The sequence below is a fragment of the Rattus rattus genome, chromosome 6, assembly GCF_011064425.1.
Source record: "Rattus rattus isolate New Zealand chromosome 6, Rrattus_CSIRO_v1, whole genome shotgun sequence".
In the NCBI taxonomy this organism is placed as follows: domain Eukaryota; kingdom Metazoa; phylum Chordata; class Mammalia; order Rodentia; family Muridae; genus Rattus; species Rattus rattus.
The window spans coordinates 45,676,719-45,703,546 of record NC_046159.1 but is presented as its reverse complement, the minus strand read 5'-3'; the positions used below and the strand labels follow the sequence as shown (position 1 = coordinate 45,703,546).

Sequence of the window (26,828 nt, the reverse complement as noted above, 5' to 3'; positions counted from 1 at the left end):
TCTATCTATAGATACAGGTATCTATATTCGAGAGATAGATTCACACATATGCAAAAAAGGAAGGGAGAGCAAGAGGGGGAGAGTGCATAGTACAATCTTCAAAGTGGGTTTGCCAGCTCTCTGTTCCTAGGCTTTCTTACATTTTTTTCTCAATGGACACTCAGCCAAAGGAGGTGTTCGGCGAGCTTGCCAAACACACTACATGATAAGGAATTGGAGCAATAGAGAGGTGGCTCAGTGTTGGCTGGACTACAGAAAGATTGCTTATTCCCCGCCTGGCACGCCCCTGAGGATTTTTGAGGCAATTGTTGCTTTTACGTGATTTTTCAACTTTTATTCTTGCCTATGCCATTACGTCAGACTTGGGTAGGATCTGATTAAGTCTAAACTCCAGATCACGGAGATGGGTTCCGCTTGTGAAGATGCTGCTCCCATCGGCTAACTCATGCTTTGCATACTATGAAGATTCTTCTAATGTTCTCCAACTGCTAGGAATAATAAGAGCACTGTTCCTTCGAGAACCTTGGGGGTTTTAAGGCATGGGAGTCTTATGTTGTCTTTTTGGCCAGACGACTCAAAATAAATCAACAAACAAATAAAACCAGAAACTCCTCACATGCAGAAAACTGAAACCACTGGTGAAGGTAGGGTTTTGTGAGAGGACTATAGGATATATTCAGAAACATATTTTAGTTTCCTAATAAGATCAAGCTTATGTGAAATTCAAGGAAGAGTCAAGAGGAGAAGAAGGCCCAGAAAGTTTGGAGGTGAGGGGGTAAAAAGGACAAGATGAGGATCAGAAAACAATAATGAATGTGGGGAGCTTGCTCTGTCTCTGAGGCAGATGTCCGGGAGGACGTAATCTACAGATACAGACCCAGGCCAACAGAGGACACACAGTGCTACCATCTAGCAAATGCTCCTGCCACCTATGCTGGGATGGCACTTAAAGCAAGGAGTCGAACAGCCCCAGCTCGTGCTTCCTCACCCAGACTTTGGCAGCACAAGAGCGGGGATCCCATCCGGAACTGTCACTCAGGCAGTCTGGGAAGAAAGGGATGCTGACAGCTCCATTCCTGAGCAAAGGACTAACCCATTCTACACCACAGAGGTTGCTCGAGGATGGCGGTTCTCATAGTAATGGTAACCACCGTCCTGATGGTCTGCAGCTGGCATAGCACATCGCATCTCCATAAAGGCACGGCTTCTGACAGCGTCGCCACATCTTCTGAAGATGTTGTACCCAGATGCTCATGTGGCAGTTCATATGGTACAGACTGCAGAATGGGTGAGGTTGCCTTTCTCTCTGGATTTAATATCAGCAGCCTCTTGAAAGAACTAAAGTTTCCACACTGGAGCTCTGCTAAGCTCGCTCACGGCCTTGAAAATAGGGAGATTTGGGGTAGGGAAAACAGGAAGCCTAACTCTTCCTGTTATGAAACTCACATGCACACACGCGCGCGCACACACACACACACACACACACACACACACAGAGCCAGATTCACCACCCCTCCCCCCCTTATTAAGCCCCAACACGGATGAGGTGAAGCTGAGAGCCTTATGACGTCATGAGAGTTGCTGTATCATGTCAGAAGAGATTAGAACTCAAAGGAGAAGAACCTGCTTTGACGGTTGTGATTATGCACGTGGCGGCTCTCTATCGGGATCTCCCTTTGTGTCTCAACTGTGGGACGTGATTAATATTTTACATACTGTCCAAAGGGGGAGTGTGACTTACCAGAAACCGTACTGAACATTTCAAACACAGATCATCGTCTGCCAAGAGAAAATCCTACCCAGCTGGAGAGTTCTCATTTGCAGAACTTAAGAGCGATGAAATTCCGTGACTCGGAGAAACTGGCCGTCCCACCGATGCCTTGGCAACACTGGCTGTACTTATCTTTTTGAACAATAGTCTCAGAAAATGTATTCCCTCTCAAAAAAACTGTTGTAAGGCATCTGAGCTCTCAGGAGCTCAAGCAAGCAGCTGTTGGAGGAAAATCTATTACTCTAGGCTGGAAAGTCCAAAGCATAAGGTTTAACTCCAAGTTCAGATCTCATTTGAAGGTCAAAGGCAGTGTCACAACATTAACAGCATCCTTAAGTCACAAGCAAGATCCTTCGAACACATAAGTGACCACGTGGCTCTTATTCCCAGCTTTAACTCAAGTACTTTGTTTACCCAGGAAGATTTAACTCTGGATGCCTCAGAGGACATACAATTACCCTGAGAAAAACTACGCCGTTCACTATTCAGCAGTTGGTTCGCATAAAACTGAAACACTGAAAATTCTGTTCTCTATCTTCTTGACACTTCATGCCCCCAAGAAGATGCCCACGAGTAACATAAACTTCACTTATGGCTTAACATAAAAATGCCCAGGAGATGCATATGTTGAACAAAGATATCTGGGGGAGCGGAGTACTTGGGTATTGGTGATGTTTTTCTGGCTCTCTGTCCAGCATTTATGGCAGTAGCCCTGGGCTGTGAATGGACTTTCCTCTGGCATCTACCAGGTCACTTTGGAACCTCATAGTTTACTTTCTTCTCTAGAAGGGGATGACTCTGTTTAGCTCCCAGAAATACTCGCTAAATGGGAAATCTGAATGGTCCAAAACAGCAACCAAAGGGGGTTAGTTAGATCTTTCAAGCTTTTGCAACAAGAACCCATACAAGGAGGCAAGAAGCCATCAGCTTCCTTTCTGCATCCTAGAACTGTCCCTAATCTGTCACTTGAAAGCCAAAGCTCTGTTTGGTGCTATGGAGAGACCCATCGGAGTCAATCTGTAAGCCTGCTGCACAGTAACTGAAAAGTGAGTCTATGGGTGCTGATGTGAGAGGATCCTACCGTCAATATCTCTAGGCAATCCAGTGGACCTCGGGCAAACAGCCAGGAGGCGAGCATGAGAAAGCACAAACAATGCCTGTGTAGAGGCTTTGCTGAGCTGTGGGCACTAAGGAAAGGAGAGACTCTTTCTGAGGCCGACACACTCATGCCCAGTATGTACAGAGTCCCAATTTGTCCAACAGGGGGCTGATGGTCTGTTTCTAACTATCAAACAACCTTCAGACGGTTGTTTTGCACAGAGCTAGAAACGAGGCATAGCAAACAGATGCAGGTCTCCACCGGAAGAGCCAAACTGTGAACATGCCACCCCCCACCCTCCCTACCCCCTCAATCCAGTCTCTCTTTGCTGAACAACAACTTCGCACCAAGGCAATCAACACCAGATCAGGTTACACACCACCCTCGAAGTGTACTGCTGCCCACCCATCCCCATACGAGGCACCCCTAACCCCAGCCCCCTAAGCATCCCCCTGTGGGCCAGGCAAAGGTGGATGGCAGGCAGCCTATTCAGACACCAGCCAGTGTTCACATACCTCAATAATCCTGTCATGAATTTGCAGGCCTCCTTCCTTGGCTGCAGGCCCGCTGTCAACTATTTTGGATACAAAGATTCCTTCACTGGAGGATCCATCTTGATTGTCCTTTGGGTTAAAAAAAAAACACAGGCGTGAATGCTAGGCATGGAAGTTGGCATGAAAAAGAAAGAAAACCCAAGACTTTGCACTCTGCAACCCCAGCTTGTCAAAAGCGGTGTTAAGGGGGAAGGAGGGGGAGCTGTTTGTTTCCTTTAATTTCTGTTTTAAACTGAAACTGGCTCATATACATTGTAAAAATATTCCGAACTGGAGCCAAAGTTAGAGCACAGGAGGGGTGTGCCACCTTGGAGCAGCCGTCCTCTCCGCTCTGCAAGACTTCTATTTCAGCGTGTGCATGCTGTCCAAAATATCTTACCGCAGCACCTTCCTCAGTTCCAGTCTGCTCCTCTTAACGCACACAAGCGGGATCACACTGAGCCCACTCACACCCTGGCTGGATTGTTTTTCTTTTTGATTCCATTTATTTCCCTTTCCCCTTTCTCCCCACTTTCCGTCCCAGCACCTTCTCTTTTCTCTCTGCTCCCTCCTTCCTCTTTCCATCCTTCTCTTCCCCCATCCTTCAATTCCTCCCTCCCCTTTCCGCCTCCTTCCCCCTTTCCCCCTTCCCCTCCCTCTCCCCCACTTTTCTTCCCTGCTGTCACTGCAACTAAGCCACACTTCCCACACTGCCCCATTTCCTGAGACTGAATGGAACACCAGCTTAGCAACAGTGGGCAGAGTCTGAAGCTCTCGCCATCCGTCAAGGGGATGTGATAACCTCTGATTTGGCATTTTGAAACATCTTTGCTCACAGACACCTAAGGTGGAATCCTTAGTAATTTGCCTGACTGGCTCAAATTTGAGCAAGGGACAAGAAAACTGCTGAATGGCCCTCCAGAGACCAGCCTGAGATTTCACTAGACACTTCTTCCACTTGTTACCTACACAGAGAATTACTACAGGGTCCACTAGGTAATAATCTAATTATAAAAAGAGATATTTACATATAAAGACAAATAGGTCAGCTAATTTCTCAAAGTCCCCCCTTTCCCTACTTTGAAAAGTTGCTCATTCTCACTCCAGCTTGCCCACAAACTTCTGTCTACAAAGCACTACAACAAGTCTTCTCCAAGTGTTTAGAAAGTTCTAGTGATTAACAGATGGGTTTTAAAATAATTACTAGGCACAAGCATGTGCTGTTTGCAAACAAAAGCATCTGATAATATACTCGATCTTACCCAAAAGGCCAATAAAACAAGATGACTTGAAAAGGAAGCAGAGAACACCCCACAAAACTCCAAACCAGCAACACGCTAAATCCATCCCACAATGCCACGGGATCTCTTTTAATTATGCTCCCCCTACAAGTATATAAAAAATTACCATGGTCAAAAATAACCATGGAAATATAACATTTCCTTCTTTAAACAGGAAATAGAGAGAGTAACAGAGGGAAATAGGAGAAGGAAGGAAAGAGAAAGTAAAGAGAGAGGGGTGGGAGGGAGAACTATTCTAAAGAATGATAACTAAGGCTGAAAAGAGGCGTCCTCTCTCCTCCCTATACTCTCTCTCTCTCTCTCTCTCTCTCTCTCTCTCTCTCTCTCTCTCTCTCTCTCTCTCTGCCCCCTCCTCCTTTGGAAGCTCATACTCTCCATCTCTGTTTCTTTCTGTGTATCTCTTTATCTGTCTTGTCTGTGTCTGTCTGTCTGTCTGTCTATCTGTCATGCTCTGTCTATTCCTGGGTCTTTTTCTTTCTATATATGCCAGAACAAAGAAAACAAAAACTCACACTAGCATGAGCATTAAGCGTTTATCCACAGGCTATCCCCACATGTCATATGCGGGTCTCTAAGTTCCATCTGAGCTCCACCATTGCTTTCTTAGAAGTCCAGTGAGCTCTGCTGTGGGCGTTGCATGAGATTAGCTCCCATCACCAGCCATCACTACCCACCATCTCAGCACTCTACTCATACTAACCCTTCACCAGCTAAGAAATGACAAGCATCCTTTCCTCTTAGCGGCCTCATTCATACCTGCATCCCCAATCCAGCTTCCTAGAAGAGCATTACAATGCCAGCACAAAGATGCATGAGGGTTTCTGTTTCCCAAGGACTTGAGAGGCAGCAGGCCTTACAACAGCCCCAGCAGTAAGGACCACTGTCATCTACCCCACAGGAGGAAAACATGCACACATTTGTGCAAGCAAGTAAGGCATAGAAGCACTAGATTGCAACCCCAGTGCTGTAGACACAGTGATAAGCAGATCCTTGGAGCTTGCTGGCCAGCTACCCTAGTCTACTTGGTGTCTCAAAAGAAACAATGTGATGTTCTCTTCAGTAGCACAAATACTAAACTCAGAACTATACAGGTACAGAGGTTAGCAAGGCCTCTACACAATGATGACAGGCAAGTTCATATTCTTTTTTCAAATTACAGGTGAGCATATAATTAGAAACTTTTTTACTAGTGTTTATATGTCTAAAACATTAAGTAGAACATACTGTTTAAGAGAAGTGATGTTGGGGGTGGTAGCACAGGCCTTTAATTTCAGCCCTTGGAAGGTAGAGGCAGGTGGATCTTGGTGAGTTTGAGGCCAGCCTGTTCTACACAGAGTTCCAGGAAAGAGCGGGCTACACAAACAGACCCTATCTCAAAACAAAACAAGCCAGACGGATGACAACAAAACTAACAACAATGACGACAACAACAGAATGAACAAATAAACAAACTACCTGCACAGAGAATAGGACGAGTGATTGGGTCACAAGTTATTAATGTGTAATTTATAGACAATACAATCTATCCTTTTGAAGTTAATAAAAACCATGTGGCTGATGCTTGAGGAACAGTTGTGGTGGCCCTCTGGCTATAATGTATAGGTGTACATATGTGAAAACACACACACACACACACACACACACACACACACACACACACACACACACACACCCCTGCACACAGAAAGCACAACAATGGAAGAAAACCAGCTGAAGCCCATTCCTGACAGCTGGATTTTCCCCTCTGGTGTCTGTCTTCTGTCTCCATCTATCTGGCTCCTAACATACTCAAAGTCTGATCTATTAATCAAGGCGAACTAATGTACCATGGGATTTATTTTATTGTCTTGAGTTAAAGAAAAACAAGAAATGTTGCTTTCATTCCAGGAGTACCAAGATATAAAATACCATTGCCCAAGGCTTAAATGACAGGATACACCTGACCGGCTACTGCTTCTTAGGGGACATGAGAAATGATAGATAAGTGATGGGTTTGGCTAACAGCGTTGTACAGAGACTTGTGCAATGGTAATCCTGATGTGAGAGTCCCTAGGCTAGGCTATTTCACTGTCCAACCAAGCATCTCACAGGAAAGCCTTGGGAAAAAACACTCAACCATTTACTCTGCCTTCAACTTCCACACCTGATAATGTGTATGCCTGGCTGCTTAGCTCTGCTTCTACTAAAACCCACTCTTTAGACTGGCTCCAAACTCAGAGATCCGCTTGGCTCTGCTTTTGAGTGCTGAGATTAAAGATGTGTGCCTATACCTGGAATTCAGTTCAGCTTTTTCCTGTCTACTCAGAGACCAACCAGCCAGCCCCTCCCAGTCCAATGAGGTGCAAAATACATTCTAGATTTTGGTATGCTTTTTCTGTTAATCAGAAAACTTGTAATCAACACTTCAATGTGAACTTCCTTCTGGTTTCTCCTATTTGGTATGTATGGTTTATATTGATGTGTATCTGCATGTAAAAAGGGCTCAAGCCTCTGTGTGTGTGTGTGTGTGTGTGTGTGTACGTGAGCACGCATGTCAGGTGGGTCCTAGTGATTGAAGCCAGGTCATCAGGCTCATCAGCAAACACCTTTGCCCACTGGGCTAACCCACCAGCAGCTCCAAACCTCATTTGTTTCTGAGACCAAGTCTCTTACTGAAGCTGAGCATGCCAGGCAGACAGTACTTAGAATCCTCCTGTCTCTGCCCTCCAGCATTAGGGCTACAACTTCTGGCTTTACATGTGGATGCTACAGGTTGAACTCTATTCCTCGTGCGTGCACAGCAAGCATTCACTCACGAAGCCATCTACTCAGTCCCCATATATATTGTTGGCTCAAGACCCAATCAATAGAGAACTTTTGAAAAAGCTACAAAATCAGGTAGGACTTGTACTAAATCAACCTTTTTTTTTAAAAGAAAAAGAAGTGGAAACACACACACACACACACACACACACACACACACACACACTTTGAAAAGCAGAAACCATCTTCCCAGGGAGGAGGAAAAGCCCCTCCTGGGGTGTGGCTGCCAAGCAGCCTCCTAGAAGCAGCATAATGGGTTTCTCAGTAACCACCACCCATACAAGTGCCTCTCCACACCAAGCTCTTGCCAACACTAGGTTTTGATGTGGTTGCACCTAGGGCAGAGACAAGGTCTTCCTAGTTCAGGCTCTGTCTGCTGTAGAAGTTTCTGAACATCTAGTAAGTGCAGTGGATGGAGGTTTCCAGAGGTTGTTTACATCTGACAACAGAAGGTGGCAGAGGAAGGAGCATCATTACCAATGGAATCGAAGGGAACGCCATCTATTCTCTGTGCTAAGAAGCTTACGTGCTAACACCCGTTCAGAGCCTGCCCCACTTGTGGCCCATGCATATACAGCCACCCAATTAGACAAGATGGATGAAGCAAAGAAGTGCAGGCCGACAGGAGCGGATGTAGATCGCTCCTGAGAGACACAGCCAGAATACAGCAAATACAGAGGCGAATGCCAGCAGCAAACCACTGAACTGAGAACGGGACCCCCGTTGAAGGAATCAGAGAAAGAACTGGAAGAGCTTGAAGGGGCTCGAGACCCCAAATGTACAACAATGCCAAGCAACCAGAGCTTCCAGGGACTAAGCCACTACCTGAAGACTATACATGGACTGACCCTGGACTCTGACCTCATAGGTAGCAATGAATATCCTAGTAAGAGCATCAGTGTAAGGGGAAGCCCTGGGTCCTGCTAAGACTGAACGTGATTGTTGGGGGGAGGGCGGCAATGGGGGGAGGATGGGGAGGGGAACACCCATAAAGAAGGGGAGGGGGAGGGATTAGGGGGATGTTGGCCCGGAAACCGGGAAAGGGAATAACACTCGAAATGTAAATAAGAAATACTCAAGTTAAAAAAAAAATAAAATAAAATAAAAAAAAGAAGCTTACGTGCTCTCTCATCTGTTTATTTTTCTTTTAGGGTGTTGTGCATGCTGGTTGAGCGCTCTAGCACTGAACAATACCCCTCCCCGTCCCCATTACAAATAGGTCGTTTCATAAGTTGGCTCAGATCCAAGCCCCTCTCTGTTGTTAGCTGAGGTCAAATGTGTACACATTGAGGCCTGCCTGTCTCCCTCCCCACTTCCCAAAGCTGGGGCTTCAAGGGACTAGATCAAAATAATGCAGAGGCACCCAGCCTGGGATCATCATCAACTACAAGAGGGGATTCAGAAAAGCGCCAGCCTCACACGTGTTTCTCCATTTTGGTAAGATTTCCACAAAGATGATGGGAATCTGTGAGCTCATTCCTCTGGTTTAGTAAAGTGGGAAGGGCTGCGGCCCCCACCCAGCATTTAAAGTGTTGTCCCAGACAGATGACGTTCATCATTTTATCTACTACATATCGTTTCTGACAAAGCTGTCAGTTTTTAAAAACAAAACTTTGTTTTTGAAACTGTGGTTTTGGCTAAAAGCTACAGGAATTCCACCATAAATCTCCTGTCACTCCCCTTGAGTAAAAACACGGCACAGTAAGTCACTGCCCACACTATTTCAGAGTCCAGACCCAGCACTGACTGCATCCCGTTTTGATCACGTCTCTGCACATCCCTCAACTTGAACCATTTGATTACCTCTAGCTGCCCCAAATCCTACGTCTGCCCTAGGGGACCCCTAGGTCTTATAAGCACTGCCAAATCCACTGTCTTCTGTCTCAGTGATCTTCAAATACTTTCAAAAAATGTGCGTGTGTGTGTGTGTGTGTGTGTGTGTGTGTGTGTGTGTGTGTGCGTGTGCGTGTGTGTAGACAAAACAGTTTATGAATCTGGGCACAGGGGTACATATGTAGAAATCCAACACTCAGGAGGTTGAAGCGAGAAGATCACACGTTCTGGGCCAGGGTGAAGTCATAGCAAGAGCCTGTCTCTAAACCTAAATGTTCCTTTGATTGAGCAGAGTCCTATCTGTTTTCAGAATTCAGTTCCGTGGTCCTTCTCTAAGACGCCTTCTCTTTCAGAGCATCTCTAGTGGCATGGTCCTCTCCTACTCCATCAGTGTGAAACTACGCCCATGACAATGTGAGCTCCAGGAGGGCGGGTGGGGTGTTCCCCATCTCTGCAGGGCTGGTTCCTTTTCCTACTTCAGGACTCATCAGGCCATCTTCTCCAGGCTTTCCTGACTGCTACCATTAATGATACCCTTCCCACCCCACTTTTCCCAGTCTATGGTTAACACTCAGACTTGTTTTGTGCCTGACAACCTGCACCCACACCCAGCAATCACTCCCTCACCACAGGGTCCCAATCTCGTTGGCCTCTACTGTACCTGTCAGTCTCTAGCAGATAACAGTGCTCAGTATGTAGTTGTTGAATGATCAGATCTTGTTTTCTTGAGCTGGTTTTAGTTGGTAAACAAGGTCTAGCACATGGTCAGTGCTAGGACAGAGGAAAAGACAGAAGACACTCGGTCGATTCTAAAGGATGAGAGTCTGAAGAGCATCCCTTGTCATCCCCAGAACACTTCCTCAAGACATTTTCCTCAAACCTAAGCTAGCAGATGGGAATTTGGCCTCATTTGTCTAGAGGAGGGGCCATTGAGGGATGGGATGGCCAAAGAGCTGACCCGGGAAGAAAAGAGGAAGGGATTGGACCTTGTCCATGAGTAATGCCAAGGTGGCAAAGCGTAGCTCAAAGTGTTATTTCTACACAGGGAGCCCACAGTCTAGCTCAGATGGGAGGTAACTGGCCATTCATTTCTAGCTACGTCCCCATCACAAACTTCATCCAGCCTTCCTGCTACTCAATCACTGAAACAACCCTAAGGCCCAATAGTTTGAAAGGAGGTATGAGGCCAATGCTGTAAGGCAAGAGTAAGAAACGTCAGACACCTAATACTGATTAACGTGAACAGCCCTGTGTGTGAAAACATCAGACACACAAAAAACTAAAGACAGACGGCAGAACGAAGCTAGCGAGTGTCCAGTCCTCACCCCAAGACCTCAACTTCTCTTCCAACCTCCACAGATAGAGAGAAAAAAAAAAAAACCACAAAAACGTTTTAGCAAATAACGTACCACACAGGGCCGGCCACCAATGATATTGAATCCCAGGGAGCCAGAGTCCCGATGCAGGACAAGAGTCAGGCTTTTGGTCTCTTCACCCTGCAAGACAACAAATTAGTTACAATGTTAATTTGCAAACAGGAAATTGAGGGTAGCATTTTCTTATACAAGGAGACTCATGACTACAGAGCTAATTGCTTTATAAATTTTTATCTCTTGAGAAGTTTGGCTGAGGAAACTTTTAGAACACAATCTGAAATTCAGCCCTGCCTTTAGGACCTTGCAGACATGCCTCGGATGACCACAGAAGAATGTCTGGAGGCGTCCAGACAGGCCTTCAATCATTCATTATCAATGACTCCTAGGTCTACAGATGCAGCCTTCTTTTTGCCCGCTGGACTCTGGCTGTCTAGACGGCCACTCTCTGTTTCTCTATACTTCTAAAGGACAGCATTCATGTCACATCATGAGAGGGTCAAATGGCAATCCTCTCGGAAGTGTGAGCACATGCAAGGGACTGTCAATAGTCAGCTCTGTTTGGGAGATGTGTGTGTGTGTGTGTGTGTGTGTGTGTGTGTGTGTGTGTGTGTGTGTGTGTGTGTTTAAGAAATTGTCAGATGCAAAATGTGGAATGGAACCAGGAAACACTGAATGGTGCCCCACAGTGGGAAGGGCTCACTTCCACACAGTCATTACTGGCTCATATGTAGGAAATGTAGAACCCCTTAACACAAGACATGCTGGGGACGGCTGGATGTCACAATAACCTCAAATCCAAGAAACTGAAGTCACCTGGGAATGGGTCACACAGACAGCCAAAAGGGACAGAGATGTCAGGCACCTCAGCTAACACTCTTAAGTGATAGGAGAACAGTAAAAATAGAGCCATCTCGTGTACAGACTGTTACTTCTTGTTCTGTGACACACACATTCAGCTCACCATCACAGCTTTAAACATTTTTCTAGTGAGACAGTTTCCAGTTTTCTGTACTGGATACTGGAAATTCATCCAGATGGACTGGAAGTCCACCTCTTCCTGTGCTCTCTTAGAAGGGTGAAAAGTTAGAAATACATAGTACTTTGGACAAGTTATCTTACATGGCTTACATGCCTGGCTTTCATAACAATCAGTGATGGAAACTGTACAGTTACACGCTAATCCAAGGCAGATGGCTGTGCTCTGACGATCTCAAATCGTGCACAAAGAAGAATGCATGATCAAATTAACCCAAAGTTTACTTTCAGATCTACTGTGTGAGAATCTTGAAGATAGCAGAAGGGGAGGCCAAGGGAGGGAGCAAATTAGGAAGAGAAGGGAGGAGAGGGAAGGGAAGGGTAGGAGGGAGGAAGAGAAAGAGGAGAGGGGTAAAAAGCAAAGAATTCTATTATGCTGTTCCAATGGCAACAGCTAATATTTTCGGGTTTTGCTGTATGCCAAGAATTATACTCAAAGTGAAGTGCTTCATTTCATTTACTAATCCGCAGCTTTATAAACTGACACTATTCCCATCCTCCAAACAGAGGTGAAAGATTGTGCCAAAGACTTTACCTGTCAATGAGCTAATACTAGGTTGAGCGTGTATTTGGATGAACACCCTCCAATTCTATCCATTGTCCACCCTGCTTTGTTTCGGTATAGCATATTGAAGCTAATTCTACGCAGGTCTGCAAAATCTATTCCCTTTCTGTCAGGCTTCAGCTGCTAAAATTTCAGAAAAGGAATTCACTGTGAGGAAGGTTTGCCCAGGATACAGAAATGGAACAAAATCCTGAAATTGCCAAAGAATGCTATCGGAGGTGCTCAGGGACACGGCCTTGGGTATCTCTTGGAGGCTTAAGAAAGCCATGCCATAAACACAATGTCCCTCTGCTCAGCAGCAGCTACAATCAAGTTGGCCTGCCCTTCCTTGCCAGAGGCGATCCATGGGAAGAAGGGAGGGTGCTTCACAACCACCTTGAACTAGCCTGGGGCCCAGACTGGATTCAAATGGCAGTGTAGTGCCTAGGGCTGAGTCACAGCAGTAAGCTAATGTGTCGGAGAGTCACCAGGCATGGGATGCTGAGCTGGCTGAGATGAAGGCCAGCAGGAACCCAATTCTTTCATTTCTCCGCCCAATGACCAAACACTATCCCACCGGCTTCATTCTGCTTTTCCTCTCCTACTGTCTTCTCCCACAACCTCCACTCGCTCAGTTTTGCAGGTGAAAAATGAATTACAGCTTTTCGCCATCAGATCCCATATAAACATCAGACTTAACGAACATTCATGTCTGAAAAACTGTGTAATCTGTTCCTGGGCTTGAAATACTTCAGAAAAGAGTTGTAGAAATGGTTTCCATTCAATTACACTTCACCAACTAAGGAGAGGGGTGCAAGAGCTCTTCTCACCCGTGCTGCCTGCTCTCCTGACACTTTATACTCTTTTACAGTGGTGTCATCTATGTAAGGGAAGATTTAGGCAGTACTAGTTCATTTTGGGGTTTATCACCAGCCTTGCTATACAATTTTCTCCAAAATTCAGGGTGGGGGATCAGACATCGGAAAGGGTCCAACTTTATGTGAACAGCTGATTAAACGACACATCTGTCTCTCAACATAGAGACATAAGGACAATCATCCACGGGCTCAAGGTTAAACAGAAATAAAGTGGGAGCCTGGAGATTAGAACTGTGGTCTGTGAAACTCCAGCACCCATGCTGTCTGTGGGATAACTGTAAATGTTTGCACCCTGTCCTAAATCCACCTGCACCAGCTTTGTCGATCAGCCAGTCGCGGGCTCCATACCTCCCAGGAGAGCAACAATGTGGCCCCACGAAAAAAAAAAAGTGCATAGTACAATGTCATATAGTAATATCAAAAGGTCAAACACCCCTGGATTATATGATAAGGCAGCTTTTAATGTCTAACAAGCACACTGGATCCTATGACAGTAACTGTGAAGATTGAGAATGTTTTTCAGAGCTTGGTAAATCCTGAAAGGACTATGTCCCTACACCAACAGCACCTCAGGTAAGATCTCCCACTTACAATCATGACTTGAAGTCATTTTCTTGATCCGCAGAAAGGGATTAATAGCTTCTTCCCATGCCACGGGTACCATGGTAACAGATGATGCAGGCAATACCTCACAAGGATGCTCAAGACATAAGCAAGGCTGAAGGCTGAGAGGGACCTGGCTCTGCACTGATGCTGGGCTCTTTGTTAATCCCTCTGTCACTATTCCCCCAAATCCATTCAGTGGGGAAAAGCTTAGTCAATATTAAGGTAAGCATGAAGAACTGGTACTGAAAGTAAAAGAAAAATTTAAAAACAGAAAGGAGGATACCAGTCTGTGTTGCACCCCTCCCTTCCTTCCAAGCCTGCAAGAGTAAAACTGTAGAATACTAACGGAAAGGATACCAGGTAGACGCGTTTCACACGGGAGAGGGCAGGAGTGGTGAAGGAAAATCAAGGCAGGCAGCTCAGACTCTGAGCAAAGCACAGACTAGACTGGCAGACAACAAGGTGGGCTGTGGGCCAGCAGCATGGTAATAGGACACAAGGCACGGCCAGGCAGAGGTGGGGGGGATGGGAAGCAGATGCCATTTGCATCAGCGCAAACCCAAGAACCTGTGAGCCTCACTGTGAATTCTGGAGGCAGAAGAGAGAAGAGGGGCAGAGTCCATAGGGACAGCCGCACACTCTGCTCAGCACCTAGGCCCACCAGATCCTGAGGCTTAAGGCTAAGGAGAGAACAAGAGAAGGAAAACAGCAGCAAGAGGAAGTCAGGAGAGCCTTCCTCGGGAGCTTTGCCTTCAGCCGTCCAGACTCTGTTGTTACATGTTCTCATGCCTCTTTCCTAGGGCCCAGGAGACAGAGGGGCACACCACTGGGTGGAAAAGAAAAGCAAGTAATTATGGAGCCACTTGTGGCTGGACAGACAGATTAATACACTCCACTCCTGTCAAGCCACTGCCATTCTAGATAGAACTCTAGCCAAGGAGACAGCTGGACCTAGTGTGATGTTGGGAGAGCCTTACATCTTTAGGATAGAGAAAGGACACAGATTAACCTTAGAGAAAGGGCTATGGCTGTACTCAAATGAGGGAATGAATCCTCCAGGGGCCCCAGGCCAGCAGGCCACGAGAAGAAACAGAAGCTCCCAGTACCATACATGTGAATTTGTTCAGAATCCCTCTTCCCTCCTCTAGTATGGACCCACTGGATCATCTGAAATCTCAGCTGCTTAAGAATCTGGGGAGGAAGGGAAACTTCAGGGTGGAAGTCACATATTCCATGTTCTGCCACAAACCTCTTAATGACGTTCCCCCTCCCCCAAGCACTTTTTTTTTTACTTAAAGGCAAGCTGTGCGTATGAGTGGTCCCAGGGGATGCTGTGTCCTGGCGTCAGCCTAGTGTAACCAGACTTTATTATGTTTTCATGTTGCCAAAACTGCCTAGCACATTTCTCAGTTCGTCTTGTTAAGTGATGTGTTGCTCTGCTTTGACTGTCTGGGAGACACTCTCCTAAGGGCTACTCTTTCAGCACGGAAGAGTGTGACCTGTCCTCTAGGGACAAAGTCCCCGTGCATTTCAGTCCTAGTCTGTCACTTTTCTCTGACTTCAGAAGCTTGTACTGAGGCTATCACTAATAAGCGGCGTCACTATGAACTCTTTCAGCATCCATCCCTGCCACTGTCACTATGAACTCTTTGAAAACCTCATTTTTGCCAAGTGAGGGCTGTTTCTGGATCAGTGGGCTTCCAGGACAGGGCAAGCCATACTGGAAAGCAGCACAGTGGGTATAGGGGAAATGGAACTGACCGACCGACCGCTAGGCTGTCAGGGGTGATAGGACACCTCTCAGCTTCAGATTAGCAAAGTCCCTTGCGGCTCACACAGCTGGGAAACAGGCCCCATGTGTTGACTGGTGACATAAAAGTGCTGTATATTTGGCTGTCGCCAAGCAAAGAATGTGCGGAGCTGGGGGTTGGAGGGGTGGACGGGGAGACAGAGCCATCTGCCAGAAGTTCTGGAAGGAAGGGCTGGGGGTGTCTTCACTCCCTACCCTTGAAGCCTTTTGTCCTCTTTGTACTCCAGCCTTTGCCATTCTCAAAGAAGGAGCACAGACTAAGCCCTCCTTGTAATTCAAATTCCAGTTGAAATAAAGGGCTCCTGGAGGAAGAACAGAAGGGGACACTGTTTGAGCCTAAGGCAGGAATGATGGGTGTGATACTTGCATACAATTTCAGTTGGATGGGAAAGCCATGGGGGCAAGAAGCAGGATGCGTGACTTATCAAGACAGGTGTAGAGAGAACGGAGAGAAGTGAGGGACCCAGGAGGACAGGTACATGGGACCAAAGAACAGCTTTTGCCAGGCTTTTAGTTCTGCTGAATCACACATACACCTCTGCAAGCCAAACAACATTCGTTCGGAGAATAAGGTAACAGAGACGAAGAGTTCTCACTTCTGCTCTACTCCAAAGTTTGCCATGTTATTTAAACAAACTGCAGACTCCCCGAGCGTCTAATTTTGTATTTCCACAAGCTGAGCTCCAAATTCATAACTCATAATTTTTGCCATTGACTCATTTGCTTTTCTCAAGACGGTTCATAAGCAGTGATTCATGGAACCAAACATGAGGCAAAATGTCATTGCCACCAGAAGCTCAAGGGTGACATCCTCGATGTGTCCGACAAGGGCGAGTTATGCTGTGATCGTTTGTGTGCCCTCAATATCCAGACATTGGGAGGTTGAGAAATGGCTCAGTCAACGAAGTGCTTGCCTTGCAAGCAATTAAGACGGTCACAAGAGGTGGTGGTCCACACACATAAGCCCAGTGCTGGGGATGTGGAAACTGGCGGATCTCTGGGGCCCTCTGGCCAGCCAACCCACCACACATTCCAAGTTCTACACCACTCAAAGACTCTGTCTCAAAAACTGAGGTAGACGTCACTTGGGGAATAACACTGAACGTTGACCTCTGCCCTATAGAGCCCCCTCCCTGCACATACACGTGTATGTATGTGTACATACAACATACACATTTTAACAATTTTGTTGAAATCGTAAGTCTTAAGGGTAATAATAGCAGTGGAAGAAGGGAGGTATATTGAAATGTGTTTAGGAATCAGTGCCTTCATTAAAGCACCTACCTCTTCTAAAAAGGCATAGGGAAAAACAAGCAAGCAAGCAAGCAAACAAACAAACAAAAAAACAGAGACCAAAACGTTGTCTGTGAACCAGGGCTACTTCAGGCCTTCCCCCAACACTGAATGGGACACATTTGTCTTCCTGGGTTTGTCAGACTCCAGAGCTCAAGAAACCAATTCCTACTGTTTACAAGCTACCTGATTTATGACATTTTGTTACAGCAATTCAAATGCACAAAAACAGGGTGGGTAAGCATTTGTGAAATTTCGTTTTTAACACACTTTCATTAGGTAGCACAGGGCAAGCCTTGAATGTGATCCTCCTGCTGTAGCTTCCTGAGTACCATGGTGAGAAATTTTTAAATTTTAAACACCCAAAGACCCACCCCAAAGTATTTTCTTTGCCAAATTACAGAGAGCAAAGTCTACTTCACTTAGCAGCTGTAAAACCATTATTTTCTTGTTTATAGGAACTTGGAGTCCCTCTCAGCATCCCTGATCATCAGGGAGAAGACACACGTGTCTTTAGGCCACAGCGTCTAAGATGGGATAGGCATCTCACACCAGCTCTACTCTGGGTACCTTGCATCCAACCCTGATCTTCACCCTGATGGGACTCTGTCCTTCTCTTCATGTTCCTGCAGCGCGGAGCTATGGGTGCCTGAAAACAGTTGCTAGCTAACAGGGTGAACCGTCTGCCAAGGACCCATCTGGCCCATCCATCCTCAGTTCCCATGGCTGTGGTTGCTGCAGGCCACACTCAAACCAAGGTTACCCACTGCCTCTGTGCTGTTATACACCGGCAATTACACATATGGAATGGATGAGAAAGATGGCCACCCAAGCCCATCTGTTAGTTATTTTCTTTACAAGAGTAATCATTGCTTTATAACAATCCCTTTCTTATTGGAATTAGATTATTAAGGTACCATTACCGGGGCGGAGGGGAGGATGGTAACTTGACAGATACAAAGCTTGGAAAGGCAGATAATAAGAGTTAGGGTGATTTCAATTCATAAGTAAGTGACTCCTCCCTTAAGCTAAAGATGCTCAGTTTTGCCTTGGTACCAATCAAAGTTCACCACAGTACCTGGTGCTCCAGATACAAAGATATGAGGAACTGAACAACAGAATATATTTGGAAGAATTTTATCAACTTCTCGCCATGAGCCCCTCTTAAAATAACTTGGATAAAAATGAAAGAAATGAAGGACTACGACCCCTTCCTGGGCACTATCATTTTGTTGTTGTTGTTGTTTCTTTCTTTCTTTCTTTCTTTGTTTTTATCTGCTTTGCCTGAGTGTCTTTGCTAGTCAGGCTCTGGTCTGTGTTCCCCATGCATTGTGTAGGGTCTGTGAACACAGCAATTTCTGCAAGGGGAGGAAATCTATGCATTGGAAGGCAAGGAAACCCAGCAGAAGGAACCAAGGGAACACAGCAGTCAAGGTACTCAACTGTCTGGACTCTGATCCTGTCTACAATAAGGAGTGACCAGGCCTTCCCCAGGATGATCTAGAAGACTCCATCCACACTCCAAATCAACACAGAGCTAGGCACAGGTGACAACAATCCTTCTGAAGCCTGTGGGAAACTACAGGAAGAGTACTTCTCAGAATGATAAACTAGTCTTCTTTTAATTTTGTAAAGCTTTAGTTAAATTGTAAGTACATTTTATAACCTCTCCATTAGAGAGAGAGAGAGAGAGAGAGAGAGAGAGAGAGAGAGAGAGAGAGAGAGCGAGCCAGCTGGAGAATTCTATGTAATGAGAGTGGGGCCTCAAGACACTGCCCAGAACCCTCAGGTGTCTGCACCAGTGAAACCTGCTGGATACTTCTAAGCATCCTGGGTTCGGGTCCAGGGAGATCTACCTGACGTGCAGATTCTCACTTATCAGATACATACCCAGAGAGGCATGCATCACCTCTGAACACTAAAAGAACCACTCATACATTAATCTCAGGAGAATTTCCAACCCCAACAGTTATACACGCCGACTCCAGTATAGCTAAGATATCTGTAAAGCAAACCTTCGCCCTCTTTATAAATCACCGAAACAGAACACAACTGTCAGCCCACATTTCTTTCAGCTGAAAGAGGCCGTTTTGTTAAACACACTAAGGAACAACTATTTGTTAACACTTGTCTGAACCAAAGAACACCCAAGGGCAAGCACGGTATAGATTCATTTCAAAGCCTTCACACATCTGGAATACCTTTCTGATACAATTATTCATTAAATTAACTTATCTCCAGTTCTAAACGGCCAAAAAACAGTTTCAGGGATTTGAAGCTTTATACCACTTGATCTGGGTGGATCTCACGGAAGAAAAACAATGTCTCCCAAAAACCTGGAAACAATTTGAGGCATGGATGACAAAGGAAAACGTATTGTTTGTAACACAAGTCCATTCTTCACGAGCAACCTGAATGGTTTTTATGGCTGATAAGAGTGGCCATCAAGGACTTGGGAGACACATGGGGAGGACTATAGCAGGGAGGAGACAGTCCTCGACCAGAGAGACCCTTCTAACTAGAGAGTTTAAACTAGCATAAATTCCATGAACAAGGGAGAGCCTTGTATCATGTGTAAGATCAGAGAAGTCTGGCTTTCTGGATGTAGCAATGCTGGACCAGGATGGAAAGGATAGGAAGTCGGTTATTCACTAAGGAATAAATCTAAGTGTGGACAGAAAGTCCCAGGGCAAGCGGAGAGAGGTAGAAAGGAGAAGCATGATTGGATACACCATTCCAGGCAGAGATAAAAGCAGGTGTAGAGGCCCTTGGCCAGTTGGCTTGGAGCTTAGCCACAGAGCCCTCAGAAATCAGAGAGTCAAGACGAGAGAGAGGAGAGCACCAACAGGTGGATGCACTTGGATGCAGTTTGCTAGACTGTTCGCCTCTTCCCGCTCAACGCAAAGAAAGCAGAATAGAGTGAGATGTGACTGACCCCAGTACGCAGTTATGGCTAGAGATAGGTAAAGAGTGATGTGAAATGAAAGGGTATAGAGAGGAATGGCTGGTCCAGGCAGGAGATGATGCTGGGAGGGTGGTGGTTGAAAGAAAGGCCAGTCTTGCTCCTCGTTATGGAGCAGCTGCAGGTAGAGCTAATTATTCCAGTTCAGAGAATGCTGCTCCTCAGGGTGTGCTGATGTTAAGGTACAGTGCTACCCATACCACGCCACTAGCAACACAGGCACATCAGGAATCAGTCGGTGCGAACGCTGGCTGTGCTTGAGGTTGAGAACCTCTGACTGAGACAGAAGGCTGTCTGAATGACCTGAGAGAAGAGTAAATAGGTAGGTGCAAGACAGGTTTAAGAGGTAAGACCCACAGGATTTTGTGATTGACTGGACGCTGAGGGTCAAAGGGCACAGGGATGAGCCCTAAGTTTCTTAAGGACTCTGAAGTTTTACCAAGAGCTTCTGCTTTGCCAGAGAGGAAAAACTGAATGTGCTCTAGAATGCCTCTGTTCTTACAAACGGGTAGGTAGGTCAGGGTGGGAAACCACGGGTGGGAGCAAGTCTCTTTAACTGAAGTATGACACCCATGTCAGGTCTACTACCAAGAGATGTGGTCTCAGGCAAATCAGAGAGATCTTCCTAAACCAGTCCTGTTGATGTCAGTTTTAAAATACTATCCTGATCTTAAAAATGTTTAGACAATGATCTGAACGGTAGGAATTAATTCAATGACAGAAGACTTGCCCGGCATTTATAAGGCTCCAGATTCCATCACCAACACTGTACGGAGGAAAAAGTTCATAGACTAGAATTGGGGATATAATTCATTGGTAGGTTCCTGACACTGGCTAATGGGTGAGACTGTGGAAAATGGGTTTTACCACATTCTCCAAGGATTCCTAGCACCCTGGGGTCTGAAAGTGCAACAATCACACTTTAACCAGAACAAACCACATGGTTCAATCTAGCCAAATCTGGGGTGCTCGGGTATTGTCAAAAAACTGAATCAAGAAAAATACGAAGAAGGTCAGATCATTTATGAAGCAAGTTTGATTATATGCTTCGGTTTGTAACGGGGAACAAACAACGGGTTTTAGAAAAAAATATGAAATAAAAGTTTTGTATCTGAGAGTTTCCAGGCAACTTAAATCCTTCTGCCTCTGGAAAAGAATAAACAGAACTGAGGCGGGACAGAAAGTTGGCCCAAAGAAATATACAAGTCCTTAAACAGCTCCCGGTGGGAGGAGTTACCGCTGACTACAGGAAGAGCTGACCCCCTCGGCAAAGGCCAAGGAGGGTTAACTTGGGGACAAGGGGAGCAAGCTTCCTTAAGACTTCATCTGAGGCTGGCTAAGAGTTAAAGCCCGAGAAGCCAGCTAGGGCAGCTTTTGGACCAGGACATCCTTGATTGTCCCCAAGCCTGGCACCTTCAGGATGGAGTTCTTCTGTCTCTCAAAGTCAACATCTAGTTCCTGAGTTTAACGCTCTTGATGCTCTGCCCTACTTACCCAACAGAGCTCCAAAGCACATCCACAATCTTTATTCAAGCATCCCATTTTTGATTCTAAGAGAGAGTTTACTCAAACATCCCAGAAAGAAAATAGAAAGGCAAGAAGAAATAATAAACTATCTCAACAATGAATGATGTATGAACTCAGAAGGAGTGAATGGCTTATTTATAAATAAGCGTCACTCATAAAACGACACAGGAAGCCCAGATGACAGTATAAACAAGAGGCACTTGGGAAAGCCTTTGCCCAAAGCCTGGCGCCTGATTGAAAAGCAAGCTCAACCCTCTGTTTGGGTGAGTTGCAAACTCACACCAGTCTCTTGTGCGCCTGTGCGGTCCTGTGTGAGCCTCAGAGCTGTAAATATTTGCCCTTCGCCCAGAGCTGGCCAGCTGTGGAGACTGCAGCTGACAGACAGGCCAGGGGCCAGAAAGGGGGTGAAGGGTAGAAACTTGCAGGCCCGGAATGCAGGCGGGGGAAGAAGGAGCAAGGGAGGGGAAGTGGGGAGAACTGAGCAGACACAGGTCCCTGGGGCCCCCTTGGGCAACTATGCTCCCCTTTCTGCCAGGCCATCTGGAGCAGAAGCCAGAGTGGCAGCAGCAGGGTCCACGCCCCTTGCCAGGCAGCAGAAGAGCCCAGCTGTTGAAAATGTGGCATGCTTGCTTGCAGGCAAACCAGTGGTTTTCAAGTGAGGGAATGTAGTTCCCTAGAGGACACTTGGCAGTATCTGGAGACCTTTTGGATGGTTGGAATTTGGAATAAAGTCTACTGGCATCCTGTAAGTTGATGCCAGGAGGAGTACTGCTCAATGCTATACAGAGTATCTGACAACAGAAACTCCCACCAACAAAGCCTTACCAAGCCCCCAAATGTCAGTACATGCTCAGATGGAGCCAAAGTCTAGTAAAAACCTATCTTCTCTGGGAGGCAGAAACGAAATCCATGCTTTTCTGCTGAATCCCACTGTTGGGATTCTGACAGGTTATATAACCTCTCTCAGGTCAGTTCTCTTATCTATAAGGTTAGATGTATGGAAAGTACACCTCACTGTTGGTGGCCCGAGAGAAACAGGTACTAGTGGTTCAACTAAGACAGGGCACAACTGTGGTTAAGAGCAGGGCCTAACGCTATGATGCTTTAATACACGTCCTTATGTTGGAACTGTTTCTGGGCAATAAAATAAAATGACTTTATTGCTACCTCAGAACTATAATTTTGTTATTGTTACAAATTGTAAATACCTGATATGCAGGGTATCTAATATGAGACCCCAACCCACAGGTTGCAAACCACTGTGCTAGAGAGACAAGTATGATCAAAACCCACCTCTGACCCTTTAAAGCCCTGACCTAAGCATATGATTGTCTCTTCGAGAACCACAGTTACTCCTTGTACAAAATGGTAAACATTGTTTCTATATTACTTGTGTGTGCGTGAGTGAGAGAGAGAGAGAGAGCGAGAGAGAGAGAGAGAGAGAGAGAGAGAGAGCGCGAGCACGAGCCTGAATCTGAGGGGGAGGGGTAGGGAGAGAAACAGGAAGAGAGGAGGAGGGGGAGAGGGAGAGAAAGAGAGAAGAGAGAAATGCCTGAGAAGAGCTGAAGCAGGTAAACCTCAGGAGTGGAGGCTAATAATTCCCCTGGTCAGCAGGGCAGCGGAGTGGTACAGGAGTGGTTTTCGGTAACTGCAAGTATTCTCAGTCCAGCACTGTGCCAGACCATTTTCTACATCCTCACCTTGATGGAAATAACATCATTTTACACTAGAGGTAAACCGAGGCACCTGTGGAGGCTAAGCCACAAGTCACTCAGCTGGTTACCAAAAGGCGGAGATGTTCTAATTCCCGGAGACTACCACTTAATTATTACTTTCCAGTTATTGGAGCAAGTGGGTCATTGGGTTCTTTCTCAATTGCCCAAATGAGTACTCCTATGGTGCCTGGCTGTGTTTTCCTGCTTTGAGTCTTTAGGAACCAGAGTCTCCAACTTTAGAGGGGTTAAGCTACTTACTCAAGGTCAGCCAGTGAGCTGGCAGGAAAGTGCACGTTTGAATCCAGCCTTTACACTAGGGCCTCTCTCCTGGCATCCCTTTCAAGCCCCACCATAACGACTGCCATCCCCATCCTCCACCCCCGCCCTTTGGATCGCAGCAGATCCATGGATCCAGGTCACCACATGCAGTGCCTCATCCACAAGGACCATGGCTCTGATCTTGAGCCAAGATGAGCAGCTTCCTGGATCTCAGGCTGGTGTGCAGGGCAAAGCCTTTCAACACATCTGTGACTCTGGAGCCACGTTCTCTCTTCCTACCCTACACTTGGTTGTGGGTTCCTTTCAGTGTTCGTAGACACGCTCCGGTCCCCCCAAAATACTGTAGCTTCTATGTCTTGCCTTTGGGGGGGGGTCATACTTCTTAGCTGGGATAAGTTAAGTAATCCGCACGGAGTGATGCAGCTGGCAAACACTGCTAACAAGAGGAGGCCAGAGATGCACCCAGGAAGACCCTGGCACCCCTATACTCATCGGACCTGGGTGGGACTCTGGGCCAGCTAAGGAGGGAGGAGAAAGGGAGGGAGAGACGGAGAGAGGGGGAGAGGGAAAGGAAGAGACAAAGACACACACAGAGAGAGAGAGAGAGAGAGAGAGAGAGAGAGAGAGAGAGAGAGAGAGAGAGAGAGAACGAACGAACCAGCCTACCTTGCCGCCTGGCGGCGCGGCCACGCAGCGGCTGAGCGAGTCGAGGCGCGCGCTGTACTCGGTGAACTTCTTCTGGTAGCGCAGCGCGGTCATCTGCAGTTCGAGCTGCGCGGCGGCCAGCTGCGCCACCAGCGACTTCTCGCGCTTGCCAGCCCGCAGCGCCTCCTTTTTGAGCGCCTTGTGCAGCGCGCCCAGGCGGGCCTGCAGCGCGCTGTTGTGCGCCCGCAAAGCCCGCGCGCAACAGTGGCCGCCCGCCCGCTGCTCGCCGTGAGTCAGCGGCAGCCCGCAGCCCTCCTGGCAGCGACCCACGGGCCGCGCATCGCACGCGTCGCGCATGTGGGCCTCCACGTCGCGTCGCAGCAGCAGCTGGCCGCAGCCCGCGTGGCGGCAGCGCGCGGGCGCGAAGTCACAGCGCTCCAGGTGCTCGGGCAAGTCCTGCAACTTGACCACCCGGCCGCAGCCCCGTGCCGCGTGCGCGCACTTGATGTCCAACTTGAGGATGAGACGCTTGAGTGGCAGGACGTGGTTGAGCTCCTTGGCCGACAGGCGACCGCGACAACGCGAGGGGCAGCTGCCCTCTTGCACTACCCAAGGCAGCACACAGCCGGCACAGAATACGTGGCCGCACGGGGTGGTCAGCGGGTCCTCCAGTACCTTGTGGCACAGGGCGCACTTCAGATCAGGGTCCACTTCACCGTCAAAGCGGTCCAACTCGAAACCCATGGTGGCGGCCGGGGCCCGGTGTCGCCGCCGGGCGACCGGCCGCCCCCTCCCTCCCTCCCTGCGAGGCGGCCCAGACACGCCGGCTTTGCCGCCCGCTCTCTAGCTAGCTCTCCCAGGACTGAGCCTAATTGCTCCAGACTTCCTCGGAAAATGCCCGAGGAATAGGACTCCTCCGGCCGTATTGGCTCGAGCGCAAGCGCACTCACATCTTGCCTCCGGGGCCTCGCCACTCTCCTTTTGCCAAAGGGAGGAGGCTTCGAGGCAGAAGAGGCTGAGGGGACCACAAAACAAGGAGTCTTGCCAGAGACCAGAGATGAGCCCCCTCTTAGGGGTCTTCTCTCTGCTTTCTTGGATGATTGTATAAAAGACAAAATTCGCCAGCAGAGCGCATCTCCGTCCGTTTGGAGCTGCGTCTGTGGCTCTCGCCCAAAGAAGTTTCCTGCCACATCAGGACTTTTCATCCCCACCTCCTTCTTTCTCCTGTCTGCCTTTTAGAGAGGAAAATATCTAAGGCCCTGCTATCTCTGTATTTACGGTCGTTATTTATTTATTTCACTCCGGGGAAAGTTACAGCCGCTGCTGGACGCTCTGGCTGAAACTTTGGTCGCAACTAGGAGATCTGCGAAAAGGCGAATTTGCAGGAATTAGATCTCCCCTCCAGCTGTCTGTATGGGACAGGCCAGAGTGGTGGCTGGATCCACTTCTTACACCTCTCTAAAGAGAGCATTACAGTACTGCAAGCGTTTTGCTGAGAACTCCCAAACTGGTCCCTTTAAAAACCAGCGCTACAATGTTGCCAGAGCGCATTTAGCTCCATTTGAAAACTATTGCCCTAGATTATTGGAGCCTTTACTCTGGCAGTTGGAGAGCTGGGGGAGCTTAAAATTTCAAGTCCCTGTAGCGACGCCTACCCAACCCAACTCGCCAACTGCATCCCTTCAGGTTTGTTGTTGTTGTTGTTGTTGTTGTTTTGTTTTGTTTTCCTTAAGTGCTTTTATATGTGTTTGTTTGTTTGTTGTTTTATCTCTATTTTCCCACTGGAGAAGTTCAAAGAATCACAGCAGACAGGCTCCTTTGAGAATTGTGTGTTTCAGATTGTGAGTCAGTGGTCCACATGGAGCCTGAGTGTCCACGTTGAAAGAACCTACCAGCCATGGAGAAGCCGCTGTTTTACAGACACCCTGCATTTTAACCCATTCTTGCCATCCGGAACTCTGGACCGGTCTCTTCTACTCCAGAGCAGCTTTTCAAGCATAGAAGCAAGCTTGGCGTTGTGTTGAAACACCAATTTTGGGATTCCAGTCTAAGTAGAAAGTTCGTAACATTACCCATGTATTTGGTAGTTTTTTTGTTTTTGTTTCACTACCACCCAAGGCTGTAGACATTCCTAAGAAACACGCAGTCAGGCAGGCAGGCCGTCCTAGTGAGAGTAAAGTCAAGTTCTGGAATTCTCATTCGGAATCTGCTGCCAGATTCTCGAGAGAACCTGGAAATGGAGAGCTAAGAATTTTGCGTCTGGTGTGGACCCAAGAAAATGGGATTACAGCATTCATTTTGTCTAATTACTTTTACTTCTGTCCTGTACAGGGCTGCTGAAGACCCATGACCTTAACTATTGAACTGCTTCATTGGAGGGAAAGAATGGCCTTCATGTCTATAGGGATTAGTGTTCTGAACTGACCTCTGCAAAACTGTTGCTAGCTGTGGCTAGCCAGATTGTTCAATGCATGGTTGAGGAACCTCCAGTGGTGTTCTTTAATCCTTACCGGGTGGCATTTGGTGTCTAGTCGTGATCCTTTTGTTTTTATCGACTTTAATCAATTAGTGCCTTTCTTTTTATAGGATTCCAAGTGATGTGAAATATTCATGACCTTCGTTCCGATAAGCTCCAGCAGGGAAAAATCTTCCACTGGGACATTTGTTAAGCTACTCGTGGGCTCTCACATGAGGCCCAGCCGCAGCTTCTTTCAACCAAGGTGTGTGGGCTTGTCAGTTTCATAGACAAGCTAGTGTCAACAAGGTGATAATCTTCAAACCAAACTGGTTTTGAGGAACACGGAAAACTCCGCAATACA

General features: G+C 47.0%; 1 protein-coding gene across 2 annotated transcripts; it reads right to left on the bottom strand.

Moving 5' to 3' along the window:
* Positions 1-1,537: 1,537 nt before the first annotated feature.
* LOC116903458 (E3 ubiquitin-protein ligase PDZRN3-like) lies at positions 1,538-25,565 on the bottom strand. 2 transcript variants are annotated; one of them, XM_032906012.1, is made up of 4 exons: positions 24,031-25,565; positions 10,749-10,835; positions 3,386-3,493; positions 1,538-1,938 (listed from the first exon to the last, which is right to left on the bottom strand). In XM_032906012.1, the coding sequence occupies exons 1-4, from the start codon at positions 24,751-24,753 to the stop codon at positions 1,921-1,923; spliced, it is 936 nt and encodes a 311-aa protein (XP_032761903.1). In that variant the 5' UTR covers positions 24,754-25,565; the 3' UTR covers positions 1,538-1,920. The 2 variants fall into 2 exon arrangements, with proteins under 2 accessions (XP_032761903.1, XP_032761902.1); XM_032906011.1 differs by lacking the exon at positions 1,538-1,938 and having other exon boundaries at positions 3,316-3,493; positions 24,031-25,563.
* Between the last annotated feature and the right edge of the window lie 1,263 nt (positions 25,566-26,828).

Coding starts and splice junctions, on each gene's coding strand:
- LOC116903458 (XM_032906011.1), bottom strand. CDS start 24,753: ATGGGTTTCGAGTTGGACCGCTTTGACGGTGAAGTGGACCCTGATCTG. Junction 10,836..24,030: donor CCGCGCCGCCAGGCGGCAAG/GTAGGCTGGTTC, acceptor GTTGTCTTGCAG/GGTGAAGAGACCAAAAGCCT. Junction 3,494..10,748: donor TTGGTGGCCGGCCCTGTGTG/GTACGTTATTTG, acceptor TTTAACCCAAAG/GACAATCAAGATGGATCCTC.